The sequence below is a fragment of the Pseudorca crassidens genome, chromosome 8 (assembly GCF_039906515.1).
Source record: "Pseudorca crassidens isolate mPseCra1 chromosome 8, mPseCra1.hap1, whole genome shotgun sequence".
Classification (NCBI taxonomy): domain Eukaryota; kingdom Metazoa; phylum Chordata; class Mammalia; order Artiodactyla; family Delphinidae; genus Pseudorca; species Pseudorca crassidens.
In genome coordinates this window covers 17143047-17164500 of record NC_090303.1, presented here as the reverse complement: position 1 = coordinate 17164500, position 21454 = coordinate 17143047, and the positions used below count along the sequence as shown (strand labels likewise).

Here is a 21454-nt window from a genome sequence, read left to right as displayed (position 1 = left end):
ATACTTGTCACGTCTAGAAGTCTGACAGGTCATTTGTTATCTCTTGTTCTTTGGTCAAACTTTCATGCCTTCTTTGATTTTTCTTAAGCGTAATAAACATTCTTATTTTGTACTGGATATCCAATAAAGGTAATACCCAAAGTCTCCTGCATTCTGACTCTGTTTACTGTTACTGATGGCCTCTTGCTTAAGGCAATTTGTTTCTTTATTGTGTGTTTTAAGGGAATCCTTTGAGGCTTGGTTTTAAGGTACATTCCTTTGGAAAGGATTTCTTATTGCCTCTGTCAGGCATCTGAGGGCCCTGACAACCCAGGAGCACTTTAAATGACATTTTCAGCTTGGTTTACCAGGGCCACACAGGTAGTACGAATTCTGGCCTCATCTCACCTGAGAGCCAGCTTGTTAATAATTCTTAGTGAAGACTCTCCCCTTCCATGCACAGGCTAATATCTTTACGGCCTCTTCCTCTCTCTGAAATAGTTTAACATTTCCTTGAGGGTTTGCCTTTTGGGGTCTCCTCTCTATGCGGGGGTCTCATCCCCTCCTTGCATGGGTTTCATTTTCTATTACTCATGGCAGCCAGGGAAACCAACAGCTTTAATACACCAGGGACTGACAGCTACCCTCCGCCTGCCATCAGGTTCATGCTTCATTATCTGTCTGGATCATGTTTTCCGGTCATTATTGGCCTCTGAAGATTTCCTCCATTTTTTTACCAATGCAGCTATGCATTTAACAAATTGTTAAAACATCTAACCTTTTCAGGTTTTTTCCTACTAGATGGCTCCTTGATATACTGGTCCACCATGCTGTTAGAAATCGAAGCCCCTTCCTAGGCCCTTGGGCATAGGTGGGAGTTTTTCTAGAGCAGGAATCTTGAAGCTTTTTCTGTAAAGGGGCTGCTAGTAAATATTTTACACTTTGTGGTCCATAAAATCTCTGTTGCAACTATTCAACTCTGTGCCATTGTAGTGCAAAAGCATCCATGGACAATATGTGGCTGAATTCCAATAAAACGGTGTGACTTTGGATGCAACAGTTGGTGGGTCCCTGTGGCCCTTGGGCTGTATTTTGCCAACCCCTGTTCTAGAGTAGATGCCTAGAAGGGGAAAACCTGGAGACCGTCTTTATTTTTTGCTCCTGTATATATGCAACCTCTTCATATCTGAGCTTTTTATTTCCAGGTACATGACTTCCTGTGCTGGTGCCTTCTGCTTTTCTTTTCAGGATGCATGTACTTAGATATCTAAGACTCAGGGGAAGAACAGAGACTGAGAAGCTTGCAATCTGCTGGGAAGAGGATGTGCTGGAGAGAGATACATCACAGACTCTCAGTCTAGGTCCTGTTCTGTCCTCCAGCTGCCAGGCTTCCTCTTCTGGATCCATCCCCTGGGTTAAACCGTGGCTTTATTCCTGCCAAACAGTGGATGGAACCCTTTCTTTCAGGTAAGATAGTCTTTCAGTCTTAGGATACGCTGATGAGATTTCACGTATATTTTGTTATAAAAATCTGGCAACAATTAACTTAATTTCTTTGGTTGGTGAGCTCTCAGAAGTCCGTTACTTTCCCTGGTATCAGAAGGGATAAATACTGGCCTCACATCTACCATTAATTAGCTGCGAGACGTTAGGTAAGTGACTTAACCTCCGCGAGTCTTAGTTTCTTCATCTACAAGCTGATGGTAACAACACCTGCTTTGTCCCCCAGGCTTGGTCAACAGTGAGATGAAATAATGCCGGGATAACTCTGTAGAACGTTAATTAAACGCATAATACTATCATAATCTTATTTATCATCATAATAATTCCATCAGACAGGTAAGATGAGATATAAAAACTGTGCTGTCTTCACACTCAGTCTATTTCAGGTTAGTTTCAAGGAAGATAGAGAAATACCTGCAGTGTGTTCTTTTTTATTTTTGTCGTCTGGGCAGTCAGCTGTGTGATGGTAGAATCTGCCCGTACTTGAGTGATTTGAACTTGTTGCAACTTATTCAACATTTTGTCGAGATTTAATAGAACATTTGCTGCTTTTCTAAGATACTAACATATCAGATTAGATAAATATACAATTATTCATTTATTTCACCTTGAGAGTTCATTCGACTCAACAAAAACTTTACTGAATTATTCATAAAGTCAATTGAAATCACTCTTAAGCAAGGCAAAGTGCTGAAGTCTTCCTCTTGAGACATAGGTACATTTAGATGCCAGTAAAAGCACATACATATGCATGCACAGATACAGATTTTGCCAGATATGGAAATCAAGGATACAGGTCTCGTTTCTTCTTAACTTGTCATAAGCAGAGAGGTTTGGGGGATAAAACTGCCAAGCTTGGAACAGAAAAAACTATCTTCGGCCAATTCCAGTTCTCTGATTTCTCAAACTTAAGTAAGTAACGCTCTTGAAATCCTGATTGGAGTAGGGGGCGGGGTAGTCAAGAGGCTCCAGAGGGAGCAGAAGAGAACGAAAGGCCCTGCGTTTTCAGGCTGTGTTTATTCAGGTTTATTTAAGCTTCGCTGACATTCCAGCTGCCCAGGGGCCCAGTCAGAGGTTACCATCACAAGCTTTCCAGGTGGTAGTCTATTTTACAGAAGTGAGCACACCTCAAGTCAACATTCACCAGATACTTAGGTCTGTGGGCTCAGAGGCACCTTTGCAAGGAGGTACAAAGTCAGGGAACTAGATCTTAGCAGAGGCATCATTAGAAATGCTTGTGTGAGAGCAAAAATAGCTAAATGGCAAAACCCCTTCCCCATCCAACCCAGCCTCTCCCCTTCCAGTGATAATCTTTCTCTCCGTTGAAAAGAAAAAAAAAAAAAAAACACAAAACTTTTTTTTTTTAAGAGCAGTTTAAGTTCACAGCACAATTGAGAGGAAGGTACAGGGATTTCCCACACACTCCCTGCCCTCACACATGCATAACCTGCCCAATTATCAACATCCTGCACCAGAGGGCCCATTTGTTACAAACGATGAACCTATACTGACACATCGTAAACACCCAAAGTCCAGTTTACTTTAAGGCTCACTCTTGGTGTTGTCCATTCTATGGGTCTGGACAAACATATAATGACATGTATTTATCATTATAGTATCAAACTGAGTATTTCCACTGTCTTAAAATTCCTGTGCTTGCCTATTCATCCTTCCCCTCAACCCCTGATCTTATTTTTACTGTGTCTCCATAGTTTTGCCTTTTCCAGAATGTCCTATAGTTGGAATCATACGGTATATTGCTCTCCCTTTCTATACTTTTTTTTCTCTACAATTACAGTGAGGGTTCTGGAGGCTTTCCTTCTCATAACTCCCCCCTCCCCCATATCTTTTTACTGAATTCTTTTTTTCCTTTAGATTTTCAATGTACTGCTCATTATAGTAAATTTAGAAAGTACCCCAATAAAAGAAGAAAGAAGAAAAAAATATCAGGGAGGGAAAATTTACCAGTAATCCTACCACCTGTTAAGATATTGGCACATGCTAGCATTTTTGTCCTACCAGTTTTTTTCTTTTCATGATTGAGATCCCCTTCTACATATAATCTGTTATATTCTTTTTTTTAATGAAGATTTCTTTTAACATCTTTATTGGGGTATAATTGCTTTACAATGGTGTGTTAGTTTCTGCTTTATAACAAAGTGAATCAGTTATACATATACATATGTTCCCATATCTCTTCCCTCTTGCGTCTCTCTCCCTCCCACCCTCCCTATCCCACCCCTCCAGGCAGTCACAAAGCACCGAGCTGATATCCCTGTGCTCTTTTTACAAGCATTAACATTACACTGTAAGAATCTCTGCATGTTACTAAAAATCCTTCGTCAACATCATTTTTAATTGCTGCATGATTGTGTCCAGTTGCTTAATCTTCCTAGTTTGAAATATTAAAACCAGGAGGGGCTGGGCTTTCAGTGGAGTCTGATGCACTTCACTTGTAGAGGTGGATGATGAGACAGTGAAGGCAGCTCAGGTATCAACTCTGCTTCTGGGGGTCCAAAATGGTGATGGGTGTTGATGATGGTACCATCATCCACTGACCCTATGACCTGGACTCACAGCACCCTATGATCATAAAAACATCAAGGTGGCTTTTCCTCTTTGCTTGGCTAAGTCGACAAGGGCAAAAGGAAGCAAGAGCTGTTGACTTTGTGTACCGTATGTATCATTCTACTCCTGTATTACTCCTGGGGCACTCGTGTTCATTTCTTCTCTGTCTCACCGTCATATTTTTAATGTGATATACTTTCTTTAATCTAGATTTTCGGAGTACTGATATTGTAGTAAATACAGAAAGAAACAAAAATAGGTATGCAAGACGTAGAGAATGGACTTGAGGACACGGGGAGGGGGAAGGGTAAGCTGGGACGAAGTGAGAGAGTGGCATGGACATATATACACTACCAAATGTCAAATAGACAGCTAGTGGGAAGCAGCCGCATGGCACAGGGAGATCATCTCGGTGCTTTGTGACCACCTAAAGGGGTGGGAGGGAGACACAAGAGGGAGGAGGTATGGGGATACACATATATGTATAGCTGATTCACTCTGTAATACAGCAGAAACTAACACACCACTGTAAAGCAATTATACTCCAATAAAGATTTTTAAAAAAATAAATAGGTATGCAAGAAAGGAAGAATACACAGACAGTCCCAGCACTTGTTAAGATATTGGCATATAATTAATACATGGCATTTATTGGTGTATATTGGTATAAGGAGGTAACAGACACTGGAAGGGCATTCAGAGACTAAGGAAAACGGGAAACCAGCATCTCTGCACAATGCCTCCCAGCTTCCCAGCTTTCTGGGGCACCTCCACAGACAGCTTAGCCCTCATTTTGGGCAATGAACTATCAGAGGGTCATTTCATTTGAACGTTATAGCTCCTTAGGCAAATATTTTTCAGATGGCCTTTTGGCAGATGGCCTGTTAAGACAAGGAGGAGAATATTAATACTGTACTTACTCAGCTGCTTTTGCCTTCACCAAAACCTTTCGGGCTCCATCTGCTGCTTTTGCCTTCACCAAAACCTTTCGGGCTCCATCTGCTGCTTTATGTAGCCTGTTCTCCTCTGTCCTGTAGTCCTCACAGAGTTGCAAAAGTTTCCGTATTTTGTCAAATTCATGGGTCAGATTTTGCGATGTTACTGGTAGGTGGATGTCAAGTACACGATTTGCAACCCTCTCTATGTCCTCTGGAGGCGTGTTATCCTCCTAAATAAGAAGATGGGTTTTAGGTAATTGTGTCTCCTTATCATTCTACCTTGTAAATATCACCACAATGAATTCTAAGTTAATTTGCATTTGATGATGTGTCCCTAGACTACAGGGATTATTGTATATGTCTCACAGATGCTTCTTCATCCTCAATTTTCCCTTCTCTCTGAAAGAAATGCTGCGCATGTAAAGCTGAATTCATTCAATGCTTGTTGGAAAAACGAAAAATGACAGATTTGGAATACTGCGTGTGCTACAAAATGTCCTCACAAGAATCGCTTACTATGAGTACAGATTCAAAAGCAATTAAAATGTTTAGATGCCATTAAGATTCAAACACAACGGCAAACTGTCATACACAGGATGGTTAAACGACAAGGTCCTACTGTATAGCACAGGGAACTATCTTCAATACCCTGTGATAAACCAGAGCGGAAAATACAAAAGAGAATGTACATATGTATAACTGAATCACTTTGCTCTACAGCAGAAATTAACAACATTATAAATCAACTAGACTTCAATTTAAAAAAAGAGATTCGGTCTTCCCTGGTGGCGCAGTGGTTGAGAGTCCGCCTGCCGATGCAGGGAACGCGGGTTCGTGCCCCGGTCCGGGAAGATCCCACATGCCGTGGAGTGGCTGGGCCCGTGAGCCATGGCCGCTGAGCCTGCGCGTCTGGAGCCTGTGCTCCGCAACGGGAGAGGCCACAACAGTGAGAGGCCCGCGTACCACAATAAAAAAAAGAAAAGAAAAAAGAGATTCAAATACCATGAATGAGACAATGGGGAAGCACTGGGTTTGGACTCAACAAAACTCTTCTCTAATCCTCCATGACATTAAAAAGGCTCACAGTTTTTGCTCACCAGCATAATTGGGTAATTATAACTGATGCTACTGCTCAAGGGCCTATTTTGAGAAGGGGATGCAACAAAACAGAGTAATTTACAGTATGATTAACGTATTATAAAGAAACTTTTAGGGAACTCCCTGGTGGTCCAGTGGTTGGCACTCTGTGCTTCCCCGGCAGGGGTCATGGGTTCGATCTCTGATTGGGGAACTAGGAGCCCGCATGCCGCCAAGTGCAGCCCGGGGACGGGGGCGGGGGCGAAGAAACCTTTAAATACATCTATGTCCTGCTTTTCAGAAGAATAAAATTGGCCCCCTTTGAGAACTAAAGTGCGTAAGATGGACTCTTGGTATGTGGGGTAATAGCTCTTTGTCTCTCTCTGGCTCCTTATCGAGGCACAGATGCTGAGTGCCACGGGGGAAGTTAGAGATGAATCAGACACAGATCTGATCCTCAAGGGGTTCACCACCAAGTGGGGAATTATGAGTCACTTTAGATGATTACTGATCCCTTAAGAACAGAAGTGATAAACATAAGCCAGAATGATGTGGGGTTCAGAGGCAGGAGAAAATACTTCAGGAAGAACTTCAAGACAGCATTTAAACCCGGTCTTGGAGGCCCGCACAGATTACATTTGTGGAGACGTGCAGTGAGAAGAGGGGTAAGGGCATTCTCCGCCGAGGACAAGCTCAGGGTGGAACAGGTAACAGTGCGTGGATCACTCCCGGCTGGCCAGTGGGGGGCGGGGGGGGTCTAAAAAAGTAACTAAAAAAGCAAAAAAGTGTCTAAAAAAGTTAAAAAAAAAAAAAAAAGGAGTGGAAGTTCAGGAAGGCTGGGAGCAGATCACACATGCCCCTATATGTGAGGCTAAGGAAACTGGACTTCATTCAAGAGACAATGTGGGGACTTCCCTGGTGGTTCGGTGGTTAAGACTCCACGCTCCCAATGCAGGAGGCTGCGGTTTGATCCCTGGTCAGGAAACTAGATTCCGCATGCATGCCACAACTAAAACCCGGCACAGCTAAATAAATAAGTAAATAAATATTAAAAAAAAAAAAAAGGACAATGGGAGGCCTGGATAGCTGTTAGTATTTGAGTGACATGACCCCAGTATACATCTCCTTTGCACTCATTTCTGCCTTAGCTATTCTTGTTTAATATATAAAAGGAATATTTAACTTCCTTTTTTTTTGGCCACACCCTGCGGCTTGTGGGATCTTAGCTCCCCGACCAGGGATTGAACCCAGGCCCTGGCAGTGAAAGCACAGAGTCCTAACCACTGGACCGCCAGGGAAGTCCCAAAAGGAATACTTTACTTCCTATAATGTTTTTGAAAAAAATGTGATGAGAATTTTTCATGAATAAATTAACACCATATTTTAAACAGAATCACGGAGTTGGCTCCTTCTAGAAATAGTAACTTTTGTTAAAAAAAAAAGTTCTAATAAAAAGTGAATTGAATTTAACCCCGTATTCAGTCATGAAACATTTCTTGGCATTTATTATGAGATTAAAAATTCATATTCAAGTGATTATAAATTCACTTTCAGGAGAAGTGACACATAACTCTGTTAATAAGGAATTCAGACCGTAAGGAAAATATTAAGATGGTAAAAGAAGACCTGAATAGCGTGGCCACCATAAATGTAATGATCATTTTATTTGGGCTTTATACCCAAGAAAAACAAAGAACTGGGTGGGTGAAGGGCACTGCTTCCCGGTGACCAAGAGTCTTGGACCCTGACCAGGAAAGTTCTTCTTATGGAATAGGATTTTTCTTGATGTCTAGTCTAATTTTTATTGTAATAATCTGAGTTTTTTTCCCCTAATTCCTTAGGCTAATTAAAGTGACATTTTTATTAGAAACTTATTTAGTAGCAATGAGAACTAGTATAGGAGTAGGCTCTGTGACCGTTGCTGGAACTGAGGACGCTGTGGCAGCTCTGATTTCATCTTAGTTTTGGCATCTGAATTGACTTGTATCTGCAGAAAGAGCTACCGTGTTCCTCATACAGTTCCTGGATCTGTGTCTAGTTAATATCAGTCCGTCTAGCTCGCTCACTGAAAACTTGCTTTTGAACAAACAAAATGCCCAGTTGACTGATCCCACACCCAATCATTTTTACTGCTTATTTTGGTCATTTTTACTGATCATTTTTACTCTCTATTCTTTTCTAATTTTGAAAATCAGGACTAAAGCTGCTAATACAATTTCTAGAAACAGTGAGATGGAAAGAATACTTGGCCACAGGGGTCTCTTATAAATAAACAGGTTTAATAAAGTGATTGCAAAGATTGTAACCGACATCTCTACTGTCTATTAATTCATGTGGAGAATATTAAATTATTGAATTTGGAAGGTGGCTATAGGAAAGAAAGCCTCCTCAGATCAATTCCACGTAGTGTTGTACCCAAACGACATTAATATATTTACCGAGAGCGAGATTTCCCGTCAATTTCCAGCTGTACTATTTGATTTTTATCTTTAACTAATAGTTCTCTGGAGTTTAAAACAAACCTCTCCGAAAATAAGGCACAATGAAGGACACTAAGTTCATAATTATAATAATAATTCATAATAATAATGAATCCAATAGTTCCCCCTTTGGTCAGTCACAGAAAGCCAACATGAGTCTTGGAAAACAGTCAATAATATTTATCTAAAATAACCAATATTTTAGATGCCACCTCACTACAGTATTTGATACACTAACAAACAGCTGGCGTATCTTGATCTCACACACTCTGTCGGCAGAGAAAGTTGTGGAATCTGACAGAGTCTTCATGTTAGATTTTCCTTGTTTAAAAAAAAATAACTTTAAAGACCAAGTTCACTTCTTTGGAATTCTAACTAAATTCTAGGATGTATTACTAAACTAATCTTATACAGAGAGCCATATTATTTTTGATACACAGTTAATATTTTGGAATTGTTTCCATGAAGAAATTTAAAATCAAGGAGTATATCATGATTCTGATTTAGCCATGTCATTTCCACTTAACGTAATATGGAGTTGGTTGTGATGTTTGAGTATAAATTAAAAAAGGAAGAAAAAGGAGGAGGATGGGGAGAGAGAAGAGGAGGAAGAGTGTGGGAGGGACAGAAACTAGTCCTAATTTTTTTTTTTTTTTTTGCAGTATGCGGGCCTCTCACTGTTGTGGCCATTCCCGCTGCGGAGCACAGGCTCCAGACGCGCAGGCTCAGCGGCCATGGCTCACGGGCCTAGCCGCTCCGCGGCATGTGGGATCTTCCCGGACCGGGGCATGAACCTGTGTCCCCTGCATCGGCAGGCAGACTCACAACCACTGCGCCACCAGGGAAGCCCCAGTCCTAATATTAAAAAAAAAAATTACCTAACAAGAACATTTTCAGTTTCTTGATTAAAAGATTCATTTTTTCTTCTTCAGATTCACTTTGGTTTTTCATATTCCTCAGTTTCTCACTTAGCTGTAAGGCATTGTTTTTGGAGACTTCTGCCAGTTTACTTATATTTTTGATCTGGAATAAGAAAAAAACAACAATGAAGCAAACATAACAATTAGGCACATTCTGTGACGTTTCCTTACTTAGCTGGACCAAATAGAGGTCACTAAAAATATAACAGAAGTCTACATAATTAAACAATAGATTCATGTTAAAGGATTCTTTTAAAAGTTGATATTATCTGTTTTCATTACCATGTTTTCTTAATAATGTGAACTTATCTCTTAAAACATCATTAGTGATCAAAATTGTTATTTGAAAACAATTATTGGTGTAGGACTAATGACTTTTCCTGATACAAATCGAAAACACAAATTCTGTTTTAATGACATGTTAGCATTCTATCATATCAACAAATGTCACAGAAATTACTTACAGTGATCATTATGTTTAGTAAGTTGAGAACATACTCTTTAATATAAGTTAAAATATTAAGTTTAAATAATAAGTTTAATATAAGTTAAAATACTCTTTTAAACATTCTTCTGATTCAGATAATGTACTTTCTTTGAGAGTAAAAACAAAGCATTCTTCCTTTTAATAAACGAGTTTGAACTCAGAGAAGGCTACAAAGATAAATTCCAGATACTGTGTACACTTGGTGGAGGAATGATAGAACTAAAATGTTTACAACCTAGAAGTGCAAATTCTTAACTGTGTGCTTTGAGATAGGTCACGGACTTTTTCTTGGAATTCCAACAAATGAGAGAAAGAGAAAAAACAAAGAGAAATAGGACAATATCATCTGCAAGTTGAGCTGTATTTAATAAATTAACTGTGACAGAAGCAGGGCTAATTAGGATCAAACATAGTTAAGGAAAAAAGAAAATCTCACTTTATTTCCCCACAAAAATAGGCAGCCTAATTTAAGCAACACAGATTTTGTGGAGGATTTAATGGTAGTCACTGGCAAATGATGAAACAAAAAGAAATATTTACATGATTAAAAATATGTAATTTAATTTTTTGGAGTTGTTCCTTAATTCTCTAGAACTTTTTAAACTTTAAAATGGATAACGGTTGCTAAGAAAGATCTTAAAACTTCTCATCACAGGAAACAAAATGTAACTATGTGTGGTGATGAATGTTAACTAAATTTATTGTGCTAATCATTTTGCAATACATACATATATCAAATCATTATGTTGTATACCTAAAACGAATATAACATTCTATGTCAATTATATTTCAATAAAAAAATAAAAGGGAGAAGCAGTGAGTAAGAAGGCATAGAAGATGAGAATTCCAGAAATAAATACTCTGGACAGGAAGCACCAAATTATACACATGAAATCTCAGTGTACATTAGTCGATGCCATATTCAGAAAGAAAGAGATTGCTAAATTACTTCACTCTTAAAACATCTCTCTGCAATCCATCCTCTGTCATGACTCCTGAGAATTCTCTCATAATCTCTTCTGGCATGTTTCCCCCTTCTAATCAAGAGGAAAATAGCACATCATTTTATCAACATGACAACCCCCATTCTTTTCCAGTTCTCCATTTATGTGCTGATTAAGCCAAATTCTGCTATTATACACTTCAGGGATTATCTTTTAAAAGTAATAGCTTAACACGGGTCTTATTTAAATGGTGTGAGATTTCTGGTTTTTGAGAAGGGGCAATATAGTAGTTTAAAATTACATTAAACCATTAAGGATTGTTTTAACCACAGGGATGCAGGACCAGGATTTGCGTTTGTTCACTGCTGTATTCCCAGCATCTAGATACATGTCCAGCACGCAGTAGGTACTCAATGAATATTTGTTAAAGCAATGAAGAATAACATACAAGTGAAAAACTAGGTGGCAATATAGAACTATGACTATGTGAAAAAAATTTTTCAACATTTAGGATGTGTGGGGATGTTCTCTAACTTAATCAGAGACTTGCTCTGGAACTTGGATCCGGAGCCTGTGGAGCAAGCACGTAGTACCAGCCGGGGTTCGGATGCATGGAGGCGAGGCTCACGGAGCAAACTGGTGCTCTGCGTGTGCGCATGCGCAGGAGTGTGTCTCATCGCTGTGGTTCTCACGCCATTCCCAAGGCTGGCTCTCTATTCTCCTCTCACTTCTGAGACTCAGATGTCTTCCTTTTTGGTGAGGGGTTGGTTTCTCTTGCTTGAAAACAACAATGCTAACTGATATAATATTTACCTTATATTGGTAAAAAATTCAGCTCTTTTTTCTTCATCAAAGGCTCTATGTATACGTCCAAAAAAAAAAAGCAAACTAGGGAGCACATCATCATCTTGTTTTTAAGCTGAACACAATGTATTCACAAAACACCTGAAATTGTATTCATCCTTTCCAGATAAATATAATGTATTCACCAAAAAACCCTAAAGAAAGATAGGTAATTAAAAATTATACTGATTTATTAATATGACCAGAAAGTAAATGAAACCATTTAAAATTATTAGAGATTCCATTATCGAGTACTTAAATATTAAAGCAACTTTAGCATGTCTATCAACATAGGAAAGAGTTCAAGGCATTAAGAGTATATTCCCCTTAAAATATTTTCTAATATTAAATTAAACTCTAACATCAAAATTTGTCTATTTAGTAGAATTTCAAACACACCCTTGAATTTATGAAAAATATTCTTTACTTTGACAGCTCTATAGTTTGAAACCTTCAAGGCTAGGAGTTTACACATTTCTATGCAGTGTTTGCTATAAAGGAAACCTATCCACACAAGTCTGTATATGTCCTACAAACATATACTTTGAGGTTTTTCTCTTCTTTCTCACCATATACACACATACACACTATACATATATATGAGAAAATATATGAGAAAATATATCAATATTCACAGCTACTTCTAAATCACCATTCATATCCACATCTATATTTTTATTCTATATTGTCAGGCACAAGAACATCTAACATCTAGAATCTACCCTTATCACTTAGGAGTTAAATGGAAATTTAAAAAATTCCAAATAGTTTGCTTTTTTAATTGCTACTAATTTTACAAATAAAGCATGAGAAGACATCGTTTACCTGATTTTTCAACCCTTGAACTTGGCTGTTCAAATTGCGAATCACGAACTCTGCTTCCTGAGCTTTGTGGAGGGTGTTCCTCGAGAGGGTCAGGAGCCGGGACAGGTCGGGCCACCACAGGACAAGAGCACACAGGGCATGTTCCCTCCTCCATACCCCTGACAGGAGAAAGTATCTATGCTAAAAAGCAACTTGTTGGGGCTTCCCTGGTGGTGCAGTGGTTAAGAATCCATCTGTCAACAGTGCAGGGGACACAGGTTCGATCCCTGGTCCGGGAAGATCCCACATGCTGCGGAGCAACTAAGCCCGCGTGCCACAACTACTGAGCCTGTGCTCTAGAGCCCGCGAGCCACAACTACTGACTCCCGCGTGCCACAACTACTGAAGCCCGTGCGCCTAGAGCCTGAGCTCTGCAACAAGAGAAGCCATGCAATGAGAAGCCCATGCACTGCAAAGAAGAGTAGCCCCTGCTCGCCACGACTAGAGGAGGCCTGCATGCAACAATGAACACCCAATGCAGGCAAAAATTTTTTAAAAATTAAAAAGAAAAAGCAACTTGTTGGCAGAGCTTTTTCTAACATCCTCCAGGCTCACCAAGGCAAGGCACTGCTCTATTCATATGTGTTTCTTCAATAGCTGTTCACACTCAGTACATGGATATGAGTGATTAAGTATTTCCTAGTTAACTGAATAAATATCTAACTTATTTGTTATCAGCATTTGGGCCAATCAATGTTGCTTTTACACTTATAGTTTTGGGGGAAATAGTCACATGTCTAGCATTTCCATGTTAATTTCATTATTTTTTAAAAATAAAAAGTACCTTTTACTTATGAGGCAGGAGGAGTAAATGTCCATAATCTGTACCGGTTGAGAAAAAGTAAATAGCATAAGATAATAAAATCAAGCCACAATCTTTACTCTTTGATTTTTCTCAAACTTTGACTTAAGAAATAAAAAATAAAATATAAATATTTATATTATTTTTAGATTAAATATATATTATTTATAGATACTTTCTACACTTATAAAATATAAATTAAAAAATAAAATGTAAGACAGGGAAATACAATCGAAGAGGTCTGTATATCAAGTAGAAACCACAAACACTTTGACTATACTGTCATGAATATTTACCTTTTCATGCAATGTTTGAATATCTGGTATCTGGATCTGCTTTAATTTCTCCAATGACAAGTTTTCTTTTGAGGTTAGTGTATCTAAGATGGTAAGTAAGTCATTTCTGTTTTTTTCAGTTATCTATGATGGAAGTAGTTTCATTAGTTTTCTTTTCAGCAGATAGAGCTCTGATAATACTTCTTGATGTTCTTTGAGGAATCTACATCAACACAAATTGAGGTAAGATAAATTTTGTGAAAACAAATGAAATTATACATGGGTTATCGAGATAATCATTCCCCAATTTGACTAGACTGTCTTGGTCTCAATGATCAATACAAAAATTCAACATCCTCTCCCTTGAATTTGCACTTAACAGGGAAGTAAAGAGTAAGGAATTGGGCTTCCCCGGTGGCGCAGTGGTTGAGAGTCCACCTGCCGATGCAGGGGACACGGGTTTGTGTCCCGGTCCGGGAAGATCCCACATGCCGTGGAGCGGCTAGGCCCATGAGCCATGGCCGCTGAGCCTGCACGTCCAGAGCCTGTGCTCTGCAACGGGCCACAGCAGTGAGAGGCCCACGTACCGCAAAAAAATAAATAAATAAAATAAATAAAGAGTAAGGAATTTGTTCTCATTCCTAATCTGGAAGAAGGTGCCCACTGAAAGAACTGAAAATCTGTCAGCAGTCACCCAAGACAGGCAGAAGAAAGCAAAAGTGCCCCTATGCTGATTTTCTCAAACTTGCAGATGTCGCGTCATAGATATACATGTAATAGCTACAGAGCACTGAGGCTTAAGTTTGCAGACATGGGTTTGAATGCTGGCTTCTCCCTTTACTGTCTGGGTATGGCCTTGAGCAAATCCATTAAGTCTCTTAGATTGTGTTTCCTTATCTGTAAACTGATGATGATAATCTGTGGAGATTAAGTGAGATAATATAAAGACCCTCTGTGAAGTTCCCCAAATGTTATGTATTAATTTTGACCACCCATATGAATCCAATATGATGAAACAACTAAGTTCACCTCACTGTATAGAGCAGGAGTTGACAAAGTCATTCTACAGAAGGCCAGAGAATAAATGTTTTAGGCTTACCTGCCATCACATTGCTGTCACAACTACTCAGTGCTGCCACTGTAGAGTGACAGTAGCCACAGACACCACATAAATAAATAGGTGAGGTGCTGGTCTCCTGGTGAAACTTCATTTACAAAAACAGGCTGTGGGTAGGATTTGCGGGCAGACTGTAGTTTGCTGACCTCTGATGTTGAGGCTGATGACAACAGCTAACATGCTGAGTGCTTTCTATATGCCTGGCCTTCTCATCAGTTCTCATCCTTGACCTCCACAAAACACTGTCAGGCGGTTAGCACGACCACCACCATTTTACCAGTGAGAAATGGTGGCTCTGAGGATAGCAAGGTCTCACTGATAGTATGATGTGAAGCCAGGATTTGAAGCCAGGTAGTTGGACTCTAGAACCTGTGTTCTTAAACACTTCTCTGTATTTTCCATATTGTAATGAAAACACAAATCCCTGAAAGTAATGTGGGATGTTTTAATGTAAATGAGAGTATCTTAGGGCTTTAAACTGTTCTAGGAACCAAAGGCCCAGGGTTCTGATCTTTACTCTCATGTAGTCATAATCCAGGCATGACAACCACACTTTATCTTTTCAACATTCCTGGTTTTTACACTAACGGACTCACTATATTGTGATTTTCATTTATCATGAACCGCCTACCCCCCCCCCCGCCATCTCACACACACACACAAACGAACAAAAAGCCATGTTTCTATTGCTTGGAATGATTTTCTGCCTTGATTTATCTGGCAAATTTATCTTTATTCTGAGAGGCCTTTTCTAACAGACCCAGGAAGAACTCATTCTCTCTACTCTGCTCCCGAAGTAGCTTGAAAACGTTCTGATAGAGTCTTTTCATTGTTTGGGGATTGTTTATATGTCTGTCTTCCCCCCACAAGACTGGGATGACTTCAGGGTGAGACTTACTGCCTGTCTCTGCTGTTCAGCACAGTGTCGGGCATCAACAAAAAGCCCAGTAATTGCTGTTGGACTGCAAGTTTGAGAGAATCAGCATGGGGCAGTTTTGCTCTCTTCTACCTGGCCTGGGTGACTGCTGACGGATTTTCAGTTCTTTCAGTGGGCACCTTCTTCCAGATTAGGAATCGGAACAAATTCCTTACTCTTTATGTAGCATTTATTGAGCGTCATCAACAGTGATTTCATCAAATTTAGGCTTTCCTTTAGGGTCATTAATTGCCATCTATTTTTTTCTCTTTTAGCTCAAGATCAGATGACAAACAGGACCATAGACATAGGATGAGGAAAAGCAGACAATGTTTGTGCCTTGAGATAGGTTTCACGTATATTTTCCCTTATACCGCTCAACTAGATGGGTTTGGTGTGAATAAGTTCGGTGCTGCCTCTCCTGGTACTAACAAGCTGTCTGTCCATTTCCAAACATAACAAGGATCTCATGGGAGATCAGCAGATGAGCTAATTCAAGTTCTGCTTCAGAGTTCCATTTCTCCTCCAAGTTGATTTTGGCATAATTCCCGTTCATTTTTAAGAATTATGCAATATGAATTACAGGCTTCTAGTATGTTACATGCCTCCAAATTCCTACAAAGTTCTTAAGAGAAATTGTTTAGGTCCCTTTTGCCTCATATTCCTTTGCATTTGTGGTTGCTGGAAATGGAGTGGCTTGTACTCAGGAAGGCACAGAAACATGTCTCTCTCATTTCCTTACGGCCACAATAGAATTTCCAAGCTGCTGATTAAACGAGATCCTAGCATGGTTTGGCATCACAATACTTTGGGTTTCAGTATTTGTTTAGTATCGCAGATTGTTAGCGTTATTTTGTGCAAATGCTATCCGTCTCTGCAATGTTTTAAAAAGTTGAAATATTCATGCACAAATAATACCTTTAAAGGGTGTGTTTTCACGTTCTAAAGTGCTCAGGTGCTGTGGCAATAAGCACAGGGAGATTCACTAATGGAATGCACTATGGATTTCATCAACTCCTGTCCAGAAACAGACATCTGAGGTGCATTTCCTCTCTTACCCATGATGCTTGCATTACGGGCACGGGAGTGCAAATCAATTTCTTCTTGAAGATCTTCAAGTAAGAGGTTCACTTTATTCCTCGTTCTTCCTCTTCTTTCTTTCAGATCTTGAAATTCATACACTGTTTTCCTCTGGTCACTTAGTTGAATGATTTCTTTCCTGTAGGAGAAAATGAGAGAAAATGTAGCTAAGCTTATATTACATTCGACAGATTGTGAAAAAAACACAAGTAAAGAAATTGCCCTCAGACTTCCCTTGGTGGTGCAATGGTTAAGAATCCGCCTGCGGGGATTCCCTGGTGGCGCAGTGGTTGAGAGTCCGCCTGACGATGCAGGGGACATGGGTTCGTGCCCCGGTCCGGGAGGATCCCACGTGCCGCGGAGCGGCTGGGTCTGTGAGCCATGGCCGTTGAGCCTGCGCGTCCGGAGCCTGTGCTCCGCAAGGGGAGAAGCCACAACAGTGAGAGGCCCGCGTACCGCAAAAAAAAAAAAAAAAAGAATCCGGCTGCCAACGCATTGGACACTGGTTCGATCCTTGGTCTGGGAAGATCCCACATGCCACAGAGCAACTAAGCCTGTGCGCCACGACTACTGAGTCCATGCGCCACAACTACTGAGCCCACGTGCCACAACTGCTGAAGCCCTCACGCCTAGAGCCCGTACTCTGCAACGAGAAGCCACCGCAATGAGAAGCCCACGCACCGCACCAAAGAGTAGCCACTGCTCGCAGCAACTAGAGAAAGCCCACACGCAGCAACAAAGACCCAACACAGCCAAAAATAAATAAATAAATAAATAAAATAATAATAAAAAAAAGACTGCCCTCATTATTAGGTATCCTCATACTTAGGATGGATTTTTCCCCCCCAAATTTTCATTTGACAGTTTATGATTGTTTATGGCTTATCTCTTTCTTGTTAATTCCACTTCCTAGAGTAGTATTTCAGCGCTCATTTAAAATGGTTTCATAGCATAAAGGTTTTTGAATCTTTCAATTTCAGCTGTTTATACTCTGTCTCCCTTTACTTTGGTTTTCAAAAACACGTATTCAGACGTGGTTCATTTAAATCAGTCTAAGGGAGCCAACCTATATTAGGCTTTTAACAGAATCCCTCACACAGACAAGGATAAAAATCAGTACCTCATTTAGAATAAATCTGCTTCCAGCAAGGTTCCTTTTACTGTTACTTCTTACAGTGTCTTAAACTTTGAATTTCCACAAGTGACAGGTTTCCTTGCTGGCGAGTGTACATTTGGGTGTGTTCTTTCTACATCACCTTTGATGGTGTCACCTTTGTCCCACTTCAGTTGGCTGGGTTCAGCAAACACAGTTGGTTCAGGTGAATAATTAGAATATCCCTCATGAAGGGGAACTTGGGTACAAATCTTGAAGAGTACAGTTCAGGGAAGCTACAATACAAATTTATGGGACTAATTTATCTTGGTATGACTGCAAAGTATTAACCAATGCTTCCTAGCATTCTCTGCTCTCACTTTCCCTTCTAATCTACAGACTTTTCCTTCAAGCTCCAACTGTCAGCACTGTAATTCTTCTGGCTAATAACAATAACAGTACATACTATTATTATAGCTGGTACTCTTAAAGCACTTACTATGTGCCAGACACCATGCAAAGTGGCTTGTCTTGAGTGATTCTCACAAGAATCCCATGAAATAGAGACTTTAACCCTGCTTTTGATGAACTGAAGCTTGGAGAAGCTAAGTAACTTCTGAGGCCACACAGCAGCAGGTGGATTTGAACCACAGTAGTTTGACTTCTCAATCTATGCTTATGATATATCTTGGTTTCTCTGTCCTCCCCTTCCCCTTTGATTTGTAATTTACCCAACAAACATTTATTACTTAACTAAACCACGCCTGAAGAAAGGTACAGAGAAGGCAGCTTTGCCCAGAGGAGTCCCTCAGTGAGGCAATGGCTGAGCCGAAAAGACGTGGGAAGATGCAGAAGGAAACACATCCTCTCTCAGGAGGTCAGGGAAGGCTTCAGTGAGGGGGCGGTGTCTGGGTGCTTGTTGTAGAGAAATAGGAGTTTAGCAGGTGGACCAAGACGGGGCAGGCTTTCCTCACGGCTTCAGGCCTGGCCCCGGGACTCCGGCTCCTCCTGCTTTCTTCTCTCTGGTCCTGCTCGGGGCTCTTGCAGTATCTCTATCTACAGCATCTACTGTGGATTGGCTCCTTCTGCTTTCTCAGTTCCACTTCATCCGCCATATCCTATAACCACAAACCAGTGGTCCATGAGCCAAAACTCATTCTCAGACAAGTTTCTTTGGCCTCTACAGTGGTTTTTGAAAGCACTATTGGATTACCTGCCTCTATTTTAAAGTGGGGACATTTCCATAAAAATCTGGATGTCTGACATTGTTTAAAAAATGAGGAGATCTGGGAACCCGGGGCCACAGTCTTTACCAGGGCATAGCAGTGCCTGTCCTCACCTGCCAACTTGACTTGGCTATGTGACATCTCTGGGCCCTATAGCTTCATTTATGATGCAGGTGGCCCTTCCTCTGAAGTATCCAGGTGAGTTGTATCATCTTCCTTGTGTAACTTTTAAGCAGTTGCCATATACTTCAGGATTTTTTGTCTGGTGATAACGAACGGCCTTATATTTATGCTTGTGGGTTTTTGTATGTTTGTTTGTTTTTGGCTGCGTTGGGTCTTCGTTGCTGCGCTCAGGCTTTCTCTAGTTGCGGCGAGCCGGGTCTACCCTTTGTTGCGGTGCGTGGGCTTCTCATTGCAGTGGATTTTCTTGTTGTGGAGCACAGGCTCTAGCTGCGCAGTCTTCAGTAGTTGCAGCATGTGGGTTCAGTAGTCGTGGTGCACAGGCTTCAGTAGTTGTGGCTCGTGGGCTGTAGAGTGCAGGCTCAGTAGCTGTGGCGCAAGGGCTTAGTTGCTCCACGGCATGTGGGATCTTCCCGGACCAGGGCTTAAACACGTGTCCCCTGCATTGGCAGGTGGATTCTTAACCACTGCACCACCAGGGAAGCCCTGACAGGCAGATTCTTAATGACTGCACCACCAGGGAAGTCCCTACACTTGTGTTTCATGTAACGTAAAACTCTGCAGCTTCAACTATTCTTTAATCCAGGAGCTTTTCTGGGGGAGGAGGGATATTTTTCTATAGAACTATAATCTTTTTGGTTTCTTAGTAGACTATGTACTCCTAGAGGGGTGGAAACTATACCCCGCTCATCCTCATTTTGCCCACAGCAGGTCAGCAAACTTTTTCTTTAAAGGGCCAGAGAGTAAATATTTTAGGCCTTGGGGGCACCATAGTGGCCCTGTCACAATCGCTCAACTCTGTCATTGTAGAGAGAAAGCAGCCACAGAGGATGTAAATAATGGGTGTGGCTGTGTTCCAATAAAACTTTATTTACAAAAAAATGTGATGGGTCAGATACTGCCTGTGGGCTACGGTTTCCTGACTCCTGGTCCAGAGCAATCACCATAATCTCTAGAAATATTTGATGAATGAAAAGAAGGACTGAATAATATATAATAAAAATGATACTGCATTTTGAAAGAATTACTGTACTCATTATATGACTCCACAGTAATGTGTGGGCTTATAAACAACTGAAGAATTTGGGAACATTTAGCAAATTTCCCTGAGAGCATGGTCAAAAAAAAATTTTTGTATTAGAAACTTCCCCACTTCCAATTTTGTCTTTCAGCTCTGCTGGGTTTGGGTTTCTCAATTAACCTCATGATTGCCTTTTTGTTATAATCAATGACATCTCACAAAATCATGTCATTCTAAGTAGGTAAGAAAGAGACAACGATGATTCCCAGCCTGGTTATTAATGGAACAATGATTACTTCCCTAACATCAACAAAGGTTCATTTCTAAGTTGAAGGCTGCTAAAGTTCACAGGACTTAAGGTAAACCAGGAACTTGGCGATCTATTACTTGCACGCTAACCTTACCGAACAGAGTCATGATAATCCTTGACTTTTAAGAATTCCCCAGATGAGAAAACAGGATGTCTCCAAATCCTTTCTATTTCAGACATGTTCTCTCTGAGGCCTTTGAAGTCGGCCTCACAGATAGGCAGGGTCTCTCTTTTATCTTCCATGTTAGCAGCCAGCCTAATTAACCCTTGCACTGCTTTGGAGAGGGAAGAAATGGTGTGGTCCCATGGATCAAAGCACAAGTGACACCGAAGACAAGCAGGGAATTTCTGGCCGTGACCCTGGGTGCAGTGATAACATCGTGGGCCGCTAACACCCTCTCAGCAGTGACACGTGCCCGTGTCCTGGTCACAGATGTGCTTCTGGGAATCTTTCCTGTTGCAGTCACATGCTGAAAAGGATGGGAGAAGGAGCGGAGAATGTCAGTCACCTGGCCTTTGGCTCATGACCAGCTCAAGAATAAAGTCCTCCCCTCTCCCCTGAGAATCTTCCCAACTCTCATTTCTAAGGTGAATGTTAAAAAGCAGGATAGGGCTTCCCTGGTGGCGCAGTGGTTGAGAGTCCACCTGCCAATGCAGGGGACACGGGTTTGTGCCCCGGTCCGGGAAGATCCCACGTGCCGTGGAGCGGCTGGGCCCGTGAGCCATGGCCACTGAGCCTGCGTGTCCGGAGCCTGTGCTCCGCAATGGGAGAGGCCACAACAGTGAGAGGTCCGCCTACCGCAAATAAATAAATAAAAGCAGGATAATTTC

The 21454-nt window shown here is 40.8% G+C and overlaps 1 protein-coding gene across 1 annotated transcript in view; it reads right to left on the bottom strand.

Moving 5' to 3' along the window:
- Nucleotides 1-21454, bottom strand: part of LAMB4 (laminin subunit beta 4) — a 111969-nt gene that overhangs the window by 9685 nt on the left and 80830 nt on the right. Inside the window, 12 exon segments of the mRNA XM_067745896.1 lie at nucleotides 1897-2035; nucleotides 4971-4996; nucleotides 5036-5218; nucleotides 8947-8950; nucleotides 9429-9568; nucleotides 12565-12659; nucleotides 12662-12712; nucleotides 13686-13822; nucleotides 13824-13865; nucleotides 13867-13903; nucleotides 16772-16932; nucleotides 20718-21093. Of these exon segments, the coding sequence (XP_067601997.1) occupies nucleotides 1897-2035; nucleotides 4971-4996; nucleotides 5036-5218; nucleotides 8947-8950; nucleotides 9429-9568; nucleotides 12565-12659; nucleotides 12662-12712; nucleotides 13686-13822; nucleotides 13824-13865; nucleotides 13867-13903; nucleotides 16772-16932; nucleotides 20718-21093 (1391 nt within the window).